This window comes from Oryzias melastigma, linkage group LG15 (assembly GCF_002922805.2).
Source record: "Oryzias melastigma strain HK-1 linkage group LG15, ASM292280v2, whole genome shotgun sequence".
In the NCBI taxonomy this organism is placed as follows: domain Eukaryota; kingdom Metazoa; phylum Chordata; class Actinopteri; order Beloniformes; family Adrianichthyidae; genus Oryzias; species Oryzias melastigma.
The window spans coordinates 25,692,949-25,706,538 of NC_050526.1; the positions used below are offsets into that span (position 1 = coordinate 25,692,949).

The 13,590-nt window shown below is 36.9% G+C and overlaps 2 protein-coding genes across 2 annotated transcripts in view; both read left to right on the forward strand.

Annotated features, from left to right (window-relative positions):
• Positions 1–416, forward strand: part of sft2d1 (SFT2 domain containing 1) — an 8,319-nt gene extending 7,903 nt beyond the window's left edge. The window contains exon 8 of the mRNA XM_024297028.1: positions 218–416. Coding sequence (XP_024152796.1) covers positions 218–257 — 40 coding nt within the window. The 3' untranslated portion in view covers positions 258–416. The remainder of the gene's footprint in view (positions 1–217) is intronic.
• Positions 417–3,285: 2,869 nt separating this feature from the next.
• On the forward strand, positions 3,286–4,047 carry prr18 (proline rich 18). Its single transcript, XM_024297303.1, has one exon. It carries the CDS (start codon positions 3,286–3,288, stop codon positions 4,045–4,047), a length of 762 nt encoding a protein of 253 aa, XP_024153071.1.
• The last annotated feature ends 9,543 nt before the right edge of the window (positions 4,048–13,590 follow it).

The following is a 13,590-nucleotide window of genomic DNA, read 5'->3' on the forward strand; positions in this document are numbered from 1 at the left end:
GCAGCAAGGGAAACCCCCCCCCACCCCCATCTTTGTGAGCATGTGGCACTTCCCCACCAAAACATGCTCACTTATTCATGAACATCCCAAAGCATAGAGACGAAGACTAATATTCAGTTTATGTTTAAGCACTTTGATGCTTTGCCGTTTAAACTTTATGTTTTTAGATTCAAATTAGTTTTATTAAGATTTTTAATCTGTCTTTTTCTGTTACCAGGGACGCAGTGATCAAGTGCTTCACAACCTGTGTGAGTTAGAACTGAGGACTCAACAGTTGAAAAGTGGACAAAGTGTGCAAAACACAAAAGAAGTGACCTTGTAAAATTTTCATTTCCACTGTTTATGCAAATTCTCTTAAATGCAGTAATGTGAATTCTTGCTTTTCAATTCTAGATAAAGCTTTGTACCAATAACAGCGCCATGACTTTGTTTGTTTTTTTAATGTGGAAGTAACAAAGGATTTCTTTCTGGATGTATTTAAGAATGTCTATAATTTCAATATTTCCTCAGATGTTTTATAAGGTTTTTCTGCAGGGACATATTTGACTTTTTTGTGTGCAAAAGCAATTTAATGAGGAATTTCCATAGAAAAAATAAGTCTTTCTGTAATAGTATATCCACATTTTACTGATAGAAAAAGCTTGTTTTTTTTCCCACTTGATTCTTAATATTATTTTGTTTTCCTTCAAAGAGGAATCATGCGTTTCTCAAATATTCCTCTAATTAAACTTCAGCAAAGGCTATAACTGTCTGTTCTGACAGTGAACACATTTTCACTCCATTCATTAAAAAAAGACTTTTTCCTTCATAAATGTGTTTTTTTTTCCTTCCATATGTAGGAATGACCCAGTTAATTACGCTTTTCTGAGCATTGTGATTTTGACATGACCTAATAACCCATCTTGCGTCGCGTTCCATATATTGCTTTGGCACGTAGCCTTTGAGGATGTGGTTGTCATGACAACCTCCTCCAGAGAATGCTTTGCGTCTGCCGAGTCCTATTTGTGGAGCAGATGCTCGCATTATCCCGAGATGCGCTCCGTTCTCTGGACTCTCGTGGTCCAGAAACTCCAATGTCTTCTTGTTTGACACACAAAAAGTTCTCCACTTTTTGGAGCTCCATGGGTTTTTTTATTTTGTTTTTGACACCCACAGTCATCGGGCTGTTGTATAATGTAGTGGATTAGTATGTGTGAATTCTGCTAAACTAACATGGCAGATATCCAGCAAATCCCTTCTCACATAATCTAAGGGAAACCATGATTGCACAGATGAGCAGAGGGAGGATTGTTTTAGTTTTTTCTTTTCCTGCCTTTTTTTTTTTTTTTTTTTTTTTTTTGATTATCCTGAAGTTTGAGGTTGGAGGGGAACTCTTCCCTGACCCCAGCAATCTGTTCGCCCTAACTGCTTCCTCTTCATTACATGTAATCCTCTGTTATGTCAGAGGGAACAGGAATCCCACCCTATAGCGACCATGGGAATTACAAAAAGGACTTGATTCCTCAGCTTAGCTCTCTAGATCTTCATGAAGAGATGAAGAAATGACTTTTTCTGTGGTATCTGTGATTACATTGCTGTGTGTTCATTCCAGGAATAAGTCAATCAGTGGCTTGAATGAGATTTGCTTTGGTTAGAGGATTAGAATAAAATAAAAAGATCTTTATTGAAAATTTAGCAGGTTACATGTCTAAATATAAGAAATATATTTAGATTTTTGTGTCCTGGGCATCATCCTCTTTCTTATAAGGCTTATTTGTAAAAAAAAAAAAAAAAAGTGAAAAAACATAGGCCCGATTTTCACATTTAACAAAGTCTGTAAATTTTATGGGTATTTAGCCATAAATCTTGGAATACATGATGTGAATGTCAGAGTAGTCATTCCCTTAAGTATGGAGTCATGGTGAACAGACACCAAAGCAAAAACCTTCACAATTGGGATTGAAAAGTGCAGATTCTGCTTCTTTTTCACTGCTATCTCTGAATATTAAACAGTAATCACTAAAACCCCGTCATAGTCATGGGGTGGTGGAGCCAACCTACTGTAGGCAAAATCAGACACACCCTGAACAGGTCAGAATAACATTTACACCTATAGAGACAATCTGGAAAACACCAATTAAAGTCTCACTCCTATCATCTTTTGATCTATTTTCAAAGTGTTCCCAGTGTTTTTTTAATTATGATTATGCTTTTTTTTTGTCAAAATCCATAAACCTGTGATGTTTTCTAGGATATAGTTTCTACTGAGTGGCAGTAGTTCATTACAAATTTACCTTTGAGTTGTGGGCGGGACTATTGGCACATTAATTTCCCATCATCCCTCTGTGTTCACGCTCTCCCGCTTGCTCACAGCCCCTCACACTTCCAACCATTACTGGTGCGACAAAAATAGCGAGCAATATTGGAGCTATTTGAGTCCCATTCCAGCTCAGATGATGTACATGGATCTAGTCGTCTACAAGTGGATGAATCAAAATGGGGCGGAGCTTGTGGCCCACTGATTGTAGCTTTTTCCAGCAACACTTGCTCTTCACAATTTCAACAAAGAAAAACTCAGGAATGTAGCTTTAAGCTTACATTTTCTTTATATGTGTCCCCCATTGTCTGAAAAGTGTGACAAGAACAACACAGTTTTCATTGGAATGACTCTTTAGCCTACGAAGTTTGTTTTTGGACTGTGGGGGGAGACCAGAGGACGGTTTCCTCCCACATGGTCCACACAGAAGGGCCCCAGCTGGGATTCGAACCGGGCATTCCTGCTGGGAGGTTTGAGAGCAGTGCAGCAAAGATTATAAGGATTTTTCATTTTTTGTGGATTTTTTTTTTTTAAAGAAGTCACAATAGATTCTGCACTGGTGAGAGTCCAACTTGGGTAGCAAACAGTTTTAGGGGATAATTTTACCCAATTATCTCAGAAGGATTTCCATTCTGAGAGACTTTATTGACTTTTTAGACTTTTTTCCCCAAATTCATCAATAAACTGCACATAACTAGAAGCACCGAAGCATGTTTGTCTGGTTGGGATGATTAGGATGAAGGTAATGTTAGTGTCTGAGGACCACGAAGTGATGCTGCGTCTCGTGGCCACGCCCTCTTGTGACTCCATCCTTAAAGCAGGCAGCCTGTCAGCTCGCATTAGTTCAGCTCTAGTCCTTGTGGACAACAGGTGCACTGCAGCTCCGCTCCAAAGCTGCGCCCACGGCGCGCAGGGACTCCTCACATGCGCTGCAGGGAGCACTTTAAGGCTTTTCCCCTTAAAAATCCCGACCACTTCCAGACACAAAGATGCCTTTTCCACCTATCAGCCTCCAGCAGCGGATCTCCTCACCCGGCAGGGATTTATTTGGAAAAAAGAAAGCCAGTGGAGAGCCTCGACAGCCGGAAAAAAACGAGAGATCTCATGGAGAAAGAGGCGCCTCTGACAAGGAGAAGCAGCCTGCTTCATGGGCTTCTGCAAATCTGAGGAATCTGTCAAGAAAATCCCACCAGGAGAAGACTAAAGACCGCGCGCAGAGGTCCGACGCGGGGCTGGAGACTCAGGGAAAGAGCTCCTGGCTGCCGGGGCCCAAAGCTCCGGACCAGAGAGTCCGGCGCTCCAGCTCCATGGACTCCAGCAGGCACCTCCGCGGAAAGGAGGACGGGAAAAAGGAGATCCAGTTCTCCCTCAGTCTCACCCCCGAAGCCATTCTAGTCATCCAAAAGCGCAACCTTGAAAAGCAGATGATGGCGAAACAGCAGAAGTGCTGCGCGTCCGCGGACTTTCGGCACCGGAGAGTTTTCCCGTCCAAAAAGGCGCACGGAGGCTCCAAGAGCTGCGCGCCCGGAGCCAAGGGGGAGTGCGCCGAGCAGGACATCACCGCCATCGTTAAAATCTCTCTGCTGAATGATCAATACAAGTACGACGATGTGGAGTACGAGGAGGAGGATGGAGACGTGGACGAGACGGTCGTGAGGAAATGTAAAGAGTGGCTGAAAGGGGTCGAGAACGCGTCAGCTTTGGGGAAAGTCGACAAACTGCCCGCGCTGCCGCACCTGAAAGGCTGCTGACCCCTGACCTCCAGCCAGACACTCATTGGACTGAAGACAAAACACTTTGCACAAATTTGTTTTTTATTTGCAATCCAGGAAAATCCACTCCAAAGGAATGTAAGCTCACAGCCAGACCAAAAGATCACATTTGGAGGAAATCAACAAAGAGGAGCCTGCATCTCACCCATTGATGTTGATATAATTTTCTTTTGAAGGCTTTTTATTGTTCCAGCCTTTTGTTTAAGGTTTCCCCCTCACAGTGATGTTCTCACCCTTTTTGCACATGGTTTTGTTTTCAGCGGCTGGCCTCTGGATTGGCAGAGCGGTCGGCGTGAAGGCAAAGCTTCCTTTGTGTTGGAGAACAATAAGGAGTCAACCAGAGGGCTTTATGGCCTCCTGCTGAAGACCCTTTATCGTCTCACTTTAAAAGAGTCAAATCCTTTGTGAGGATTTCACACTAATGTACAGTATTAGAACTTGTTTTATCAAATGCTTGTTTTTTTTGGTGATTTAAGACAAAGAACTGTTGTTTTGTTCCCATTTTGACTCCATTTCTGATTCATATTTCCGGCTTTTAATTTATGTAAACTTGTGGAGGCTTCCTCAACATTTTAAAGCTCTTTGTTTTTCAGGAACATTTGGGCATTAGTGTTTTAAGCCTCTTAGATATTCTGTTAAGTGCAGCTGAGTCTGCGGTCGGATCCAGGTACCTGCTCTCTTTAGGAAATACTTCCAATATGCCACCATGACAGTATTTGTACAAACATCTGGCAGCTGTTTTCCAACAAATGCCAGATACACACTACGTGCTGCAAAAAAAAAAAAGATGGTTCTGCAAAGAAAGCACCTTGTCTTTATGCTGAAAGTTCACTGCTCAGGGAAACGGAGCAAGTCGGAAAACATTTCGCAAAAATGAGGTCAAACAAAATAAAATCCTTAACTTTTGCAGTCTGTGTGGATTCATTTCAATCTCCCTCAGCTTCATTGAAAGAAATTTTCTCACTAAGAATTTTAAAGAAAATTCAAGACATACACACTAATGAAAATAACCTGTTTTCGGGATGTAAAATTCCCTTTTTACATATCCCCAAACACTCCACTTTTACCTAGTTTTTATGTTTTTTTCTTCTTTACAATTTGCTCTGATAAATTATCTTTAAAATACATTTTATGGCAATGGTTGATATCCGTCTTTCTCATACAAACCCAGCTTCTTTTTATAGCCTAGATATTTTTTATTAAATTACACAATAATTCTACAATAAACCTTGTACAAAAAGATCAATTCAAAATGGTAAATTATGTCATTTTTATTGTCAAAAAAACACAAAAAAGGAGATTTTTGTGTTTTTATCTTTTATAGCAAAGTTCTAAAGTTTACCAATGTAATAAAAATGTGCAAAACAAAAAAAGAGCAAAGACAAAGTTCAAAACAATGAGAAAAATCTTAAAAAAAACTATTGAAACTATTCCTAGGATTTGTCCTAGTTGTGTAACAAGGGTGTACCATAACTCTCAATATGTTAGTTGTTAACTTAAAATAATAAAAAAAAACAACTACATTTTTAGTAGAAAATTGCTGTTTTTTTAATCACAAAAGTTGAGATCAAACTATTTTTTTATGTTTTTAACAAAGATCAGTCATGTGGGGACAAATTCTAAATGTTCAAACCTACAAAACAAAGACAGTCAAAACATTTTGAAAAAGTCTATAGAAACCAGGCTAAGATCCACTAAACCAATGATTTATTCAAAAGTAAATCACTATTATGAGCTATAACTCCTATTTATTTTCTAAAACTAAAATTTCAAAGCTAATAACTTTTTTGAAAGGTGAAATTTTGAAGGAAAGCTATACTGATGCGATTTGTAAAAGTTTAGAGACTAAAGGGTTAAGGAACGTGGTGTCAAATGTCCCTCCACGTCCAGATCTTCCGTGCATGATGAAGTCAGCTTTCTCCTCTTTGTCATGTGACTCAGCAAACTGCTACATGAAGCATCTCGTCCTGAATAAATGCTCCCACTCAGTGTCTACAAGAGCTGTCATTGTTACATGGTGGACACTGGCCCGGCCCAGCGTGTACCAGGACCTTTGAGGTTCTCCACGGTGGCTCTGATGATTTTATCATCTGACTTGGTGAGCAAAAGTTGTGTAATCCCATCTTCCATTTTCAATTGCACCCTTGTTTTTGAGTCTCCCTGCTGCCCGTATCCGACCCGAGGCTGAGAGATACATTACTCCGTCTGCAGCTCAAACTAGCGAAATTTAGGTCCCCACGATTTGGTTGAAACCTTGACTTTTAGGTCACAGTTTTGTTTTGGTTCAATATCTGATTTGTGTTTTACAAAACAAAAAAAAAAAAAAAACCCAAAATCTCAGAAATCCTTTCTTTAAGTTGCTAATAAGCAAGTAACAATGACAAAAACCCCTTTAGTTGGCTCACACTAATCCTGGAGTGATGTAATAAAACAATAAATGATAATAATTTCTCAAACATTTAGCTGTTTGACACTTTCAACGTAAATTGGCACACAGCTGGGACACAACAATTCACTTTCTCCAAGATTCAGGTCCATGCTGCAACATTTGGGTCAGTTTTAAACCAAGAATTGTGGCATCCTTAGTTGAAACAGAGTAAAATCAAATACATTTTTACTTTGTGTCCCGTCAAAACACTTTCATTTCCTTCACTGTAATATTTTCTTTTCCCCTCTACTGCAGGTTTCATACCCTCTTTTTTTTCAAGCTCTGCTTCAATATTTAATAGTGGAAAATAAAGAAAATGACTTTACTTCTGTACTTCCTGAGGTTTTGTTTGTTTGTTTGTTTGTTTTTTATTTGTAATAAATGTAACAAACAAAACAGAGAAAGAAACTGAAAATAAAAATATGTTGTTGTTTTTTATAAATCCCACAAACAAATATGTATTATTTGATTTTTGAAATTCCGTCTTAGATTATTCTGTTAATCAGCTGCAAGATAAGCACATAGAAAGGTGAGTTTTGTCCTTTTTGATGACTGTTGAGTTATAGCTGCATTTCTGCTGCAGATCTTGCATCTCATCTCGTTGCATCTCAGAAAGAACTTCAGAAATCAAACATATACATTTTAATTTTTGTAAAAAGTACAAGCCATGAATTAATGTGATATTATTTCCCCTGTTTTGATAATTATTTTTTGTTTTAATTTGTCCCTAACGCACATTTCTATAACTGCTGGAGGCACCATCTCATGTTCAAGCTAAAATTGATTTTCTTTTCTCTTAAAAACACGAAAACTCCTGTTTTTGCTCAGCTTGTGTCTTTTTTTTTTGCATTGCTTTGCAAGAGCAAGAAAAACAAGGAGGTTGTTGAGTGGGAAGGTGCTCTTGGCATACAGGAGGGATTATAAAAAGAAGAGAAGCATCCTTTCTTTAATCTTCAGATTTGCTCCTACAGCTTCTAAATTGGGATTTTATTTGAGATAAGCTGCTGAGGAAACCATGAGGTCAAGACAGCAGCAAAAATCTCCAGACCACCATGCTTTGCATGACAAAATTGTTTATTTGATTATTTAAATCAATGAACTGTCTCCATTTTCCTTCTAATTTCCAGTGGGAGGATCTTCTGTTTGTCCTTTAGCGCCATCTAGTGGCCAAAAGGAGCAGGCATCACCTTCATGGAGGCTCTGATCTGTTTTTATGTGATATAAAGCTACAAAAGAGCAACTTAAGATGATAAATATTTGAACTTAACACCCACCAATAGATTTTAAAGCCAAATTATTATATTTTACCTAATTCATTCCTAATATCCACGATTTAGCTAATCTTAAGTATACCTTTTACCACCAGTTTATCTACTTTTAGACTTTCATGACATTTTCCCCCTAAAATAGATCTTATTTCTAACTTTTGACAGAAATATATATCTTTTACTGCACTTTCTTTGTTTTCTAGGCTGAATAAATCAATACAAATTCTCCACTCAATTTGATAGGCAGACATTTCATCTCCACTAATCTTGAAATATTGGGACCTGAATTTTGAATTATGGATACAAGACAGAAAAAAAAATTATATAGGTATGAATGTTTTTTAATGCACTAGTTCTTAACATTATTGGAACAATATACTCCCTATAAAATCTACAGATTTTAGCCAAATGCCTCAACCAACACATGGGAGCTTTTTCTCTGGAATGATTCAGAGATATTCTCAGAAAAAGAATCAGGACTTGTTTGCTTTGCTTCTTACAGTAGAAGCATCATGTGTGATGTTCTGGGCAGGAGACTGGTGACCCAGCAACAACAAAAAAATAAAAAACAAAATTCAACATGTCTGAACTTATTTTAACCCTTAAAGTTTTTTTTTTTGAACATTTTAACTGCATACTTTAAAATTCGCTACAGAATTTTACCTTCAAAACAGTTTATTTGTTGCAATATTTGATAACCATCTTTTCACACAACCTCAACTTTGTTTTTTGTTTAACAAATATCTTTAATCATATTATAAAATAATTCTACAATAAACTCAAACATAAAAAACCCTCAATTCTGAGTTGTAAATTTTACCTTTTTTTTTTACTGCAAAAATCATTAAAAAAATGAGATCCACCTGTTTTTATTTTTTATAACCAAGATCTGAAGTGTAAAGTTACAAGAAAAATGCATAAGTACAAGACAAAACAAAGACGAAAGTAAAAACAATGTCTTTAAAAGACAGGGGAACCTCCTATAAATATAGACAATATTCCAAGAATTGATTCCAACAAGTATCAACATTATGTTTTATGACACTCATGTTTGTTTTAAAGCAAACAATTCTAAAGCTAATCACCTTTTTGAAACCCACACATTAAAATCTGAAAGAAAACCGGACTAATGTTCGGTCAGCATCATTCCGACGTCATTGTGAGCAAGCTTTGTTATTGACAAACACACCGGTGAGTGTAGAGTCTATACAGAGTTAAATAAATTATTCAATAGCAGGTTTGGGGAAACAAAGTCAGTTTAAGATTTTTTTCTTAATTTATGGTTATTTCGAAAGTTTATAAAAATAGCTGCTGTGGTGAAAATATTGTTGTTAGAAAGGCACTGCTTAAAATGTCTTCACCCAACATGTAATTTCAACCTTTATTTATAATTCAATCATGAGTCTGGACGTTCATGCTGGGAAAAAACAGAAGCAAATCATAATAAAAGAACCAACAGGAACTTGATACTGTTTGAATGGATTCATCTTTGCTAGAGAAAGTTAGGAGGAACACGCATTTAGATAAATGCATACGTAAATATTCCAATTCAGATCAATGAACGTGAGAGAATTTGGAGAACAAGGATTTGGGTTTTTTATCCCAGAACGGAATAGTATTCCTCCAGAACTACATGTGACATCAGACTTAAACAGTTTTAAACATCAAAATGATCTCTTTATAATGACTTTTCATACTCACCAGTTGGTGGCATCTTATTAGTGGGTAAAAACTATAAAATCTAATTTTTATAGGAATTTTTCAAAATAAGAGACTAGATTTTTCAGAAGATTCTTGTCAATTCTGCCTGATTGGCCATTTGAAAATCCAAGATGGCCGACTTTTTTCAAGATGGCCGCTAAAATGATCCTTCAAAGTCAAGTATTTCGTGGAAATGCATCTTCTTGGTCATTTTGAGGCATCTTGGTGTTAACTCACGTGTATTTTAGCATCTTAATTTAATGATCGTAGTTTTTGTAAAGCACTTTGGAACACCGATGATGCTGTAAAGTGCTTTAGAAATAAAGTTTTATTCATGCCTAAATTGTTGTACGAAGCTTTTTTAATTGATTCAATATCAGAATTTTTCAAAGTTTCAAAGTTTTATTTATTTTTATTTAAAAAAAAAAACATGTTGCATTTGGGATTTGAATTAAAAGCAAAGGAGTTATTATCATCAATAATTGAATGAAAGCTCAAACATATGGATCAACGTTTGACAATAAAATAAAAAAGTGCGTTCAGACTAAAATCCAAACAAATAAAAGATGTCCTCTTCCTTCTTAACAGTGTCATGCTTCTCATCTAAATTATTTCCGCTACATTTAACAGATTCAGTAAACCACATTGTATCCTGCAATAAAGCAGCTGTTCCAGCTTCAGCGCAGGATTGATACGACCAAAAAGAGCAGCAACCAAAGGCCAACCTTTGAAAATCTGACACATAAACACTTTCAAACAACATGTAATTATGTGAAGGATGTGAATCAAATCACATATGAAATAAAGTGAAAGGAATAAGCCTTAAAGAAAATGAAAAGTTCTTAACATCTGTGTTAGCAACAAAACTGACTTTTTTATATCAGTTTTTCTGTAATTTATTCGACTTTTGCCTGATTTATTTTTAAATTAAATGACAAATTCCTCTCTTTTTCAGTTAAAACCTCACGTTTTTGTGTTTTCTGTTGTCCTTTGAGTCTTGAAAGGCTTTTTGATTCCTGTTCATCCCTGTGATTGACTTTGATTTTGACCGTCCTGCGTCTCCTCTGTCTGGGTGTGAAAAGATGAGAGGGATCCCGTCTTATCTTCCCATCCTGTCAAAGGTATAAGCCTTCGTGAGGAGGATGTGACCGTGCTTTCTAATGACTTGCACTTGGGGACGGGTGGGGTTTAGTGGTGTGGGGTGGGTGGCTGACAAAGAGAGCGCCATAAATGACTTTAGGAGGCCTGCAGTAGCCTTTAAATTGCTGAGCAGATGAAACTACCCGTTGTTTCCTCCGCTCAGATCGGGGCTCAGTCAGAGGGAGGTGAGGCGGGACCATGGCAGACCGAGACACGGACACCTGCTGGGGCCTAATTGGCCCCCGCTGCAGTTAATGGCTTCCTGTAGCTGTGTGTTTACTTCTCATTTGTTCTGTGGGCTCTGTTTCCCAGCCCCTGAAACAAGGCAGACTAACTTTAAATCTTTATTCCCACAACTCTCAGTCTCTGGAGCTCTCCACCGTCTGTCTGTCTGTCTGCCACTGCCCCCGTCTTCTTTAAAACCTTCTTTGAGCTTTTACCTTTCTAAACAAGCAGCAAAACTTGATAGGTCATGTTAGAGTCACTTCTGACATAACTTTTCTAAAAAATATTCTTATTGGAGACCAAACATGAAGCTGCATTTCCAAAAAAGGTTTTGCACAAAAATATTTATTTGTTCACAAGTGAAAAAAATAATTATTATTTAATTATTTTTAAACTGTATCTTAACTTAAAATGGATTGATGTTAAATGGAATTTTTTTATTCAAGTGTGTCTCTGGAAAGTACATGATCCTGCAGTTGAACATTCAGCTCCAGCTGTGGAGGTGGAGACGCTCGGAGCTTTTTGTTTGCGGTCAAAAGCAAACAGGCTCTCCTGCTGTGGGTTTGTTCACCGCAGACCCTCCTGAAGGAGCGACCGACCTCGACGCTTACGTCAAAGTGGGCTGATCAAACATCTTCTCTGGAAGCTCCTTTCACTCACTGTGACTTTTACAGATCTGGAGGAGTTTGTTGGAGTTATCGGGCTGGAGGTGTGACTTCATGCCACCACAGTTCTCCACAAAAGCACCACACTTGACACTTTAGGAATTGTTCAGAAGCTTTAGCTGTAAATTTAAGAAAAAAAAAAAAATAATTGCTTGAAGTAAAATGAAGTGTAAAAATTGTCTTCTGTAACTGCAATAAAAGCTTTCATTATTTTAAGTGCTAAAACAGTCACTTCTATGGTGATTTCCACTGTAAGTGACTTTGATCTTCAGTCCATTTTTCCACTTGAAATTTACAGACAACTGGTGTGACCATTTAAAAAAAGTTTTAAAATCTGAGTTAAAAGTTTGAATTATGTAAAGAAAAAAATCTTAAAATAAAAATTAAATTCTCAGGGGAAAAGGCATGAATTTGAGATTTAAGTTAGAGTTTTACTGACAAAAAGATATTAACTTGTAAAATTTTCAGATCATATACAAGAATTAAAAATAGGGACAAAGATAAAGAACATTATAAGCAAAAGGACATCATATTCAGATTGACATCAAACTTTGAAAAAGAAGAGCAAAAAGATTGCAAATTTAAAATCTTGATGAAAAAGCTTTTTTTTTTATTCAAGCCAAATATGAGAACAAAAAATAAGTCAAAATCTTGAATTTACAATTGGAATTGTTAAAGCATTTTATAGTTTTAATCCAATATTTACATTTTTATGTGACCTGTAAGCCCTAAAATCATAGACTGTAGAAAACAACATACATGTTTATGCCTAAAATGGCTCAAATTTGTTTAAAAATTGAGTGGATGAACATTTACATGTTTAAAAAAAGAATTATCAAAGAGAAAGTGAGAATTTAAATCAGATTTAGGTGAGAATCATACAATTTAAACTGGTGTTTTAAAGAAACATCAATATTCTGATCTGAGAGTGAAGCTTCAAGTCAACTTAGAAAAAAAGTGAGACTTTATTATAAAGTGTGAATTATAAAGAAAAAAGCTTCCAAGGTTTAAATGTTGATGTAAGTACGGACAATCTAAGACAGTTTATTTATTTAAAAAAAGATTTTTTAAACAAAGAAAGTCTGAATTCCTGTCAGACATTTGTTTTTACTTAAGAATCACAATATTCAAATGCGAATTAAAAAAAAGAATTCAGAATTCTGAGATTTAAGTCAAAATACGGACAGGAAAACCTTATCAAACTTTCAAAGTGTAAATTCTGGCATTTAAATTTGATTTATGATCAAAAAAGTATGAACATCTGCAGAAGAAAACTTTGGAAAATGATAAAAGTCACTGAACAAAATTAAAAAAAATCTAAATTAAAATTCTACTTAAATTTTAAACAGAAGTTTCTTAAGACATCCCCACTCCCATAAATAATGACAAAAAGTGATTTTTGTTCTTTAGCATCTTCATCCAGCAGGTTTCAATCTCTGGATTTCCATCAGAGCCACAATAGTTTCCATCAGGGACTTCAGGAAGAAGTAGAAATGTGAGCATTTTTCCTGGGTGTGAAATCTCATCTCCTCGCAGGCAAACATGGAAAGACAGCAGCCCCTCCCACCTGCATGACCCTGTGGCGTGGGGGCATTCCCCACATCCACGAGAAATACCCAAAATAAAAGCAATTAGACCTGAAGCCAAATGTGCTTCTGCTTTTGAATAACAAACCCATTCATCCCGCCTGTCCCGTTTTATGACTATTTTTATGTTTACTATTAGCGGCTTTGATTTATGGGACAGTTGATGCAGTCATTTGCTTTTTTAGCGAGCTTCTTGTCATAGTCATTTTAACATGTTGAATTTCACAAGTATCCATGATAAGTCTGCAAAATTAGACCGAGCAGGACATCCCATATGTATTACTGTCGGTTCAGGAGTAATGTATGTGCTGCTGATGCAGCTCCTGGTTTTATTTGGATCATCCTTCCAAAACACCGTTCTGATACTGGAGTGTTTATCTGCTCCCATGTCACCACGAGTTGTGAACACACACATCCCATGCAGATGTTGGGTTTTGTTACCTGCTGCACGTTCTTGTGAGTAAACGCTGCCTCGCTTAAGAGTCCTTCTTTGGTCCAGTTTGCACCCA

Coding starts and splice junctions, on each gene's coding strand:
- prr18 (XM_024297303.1), top strand. CDS start 3,286: ATGCCTTTTCCACCTATCAGCCTCCAGCAGCGGATCTCCTCACCCGGC.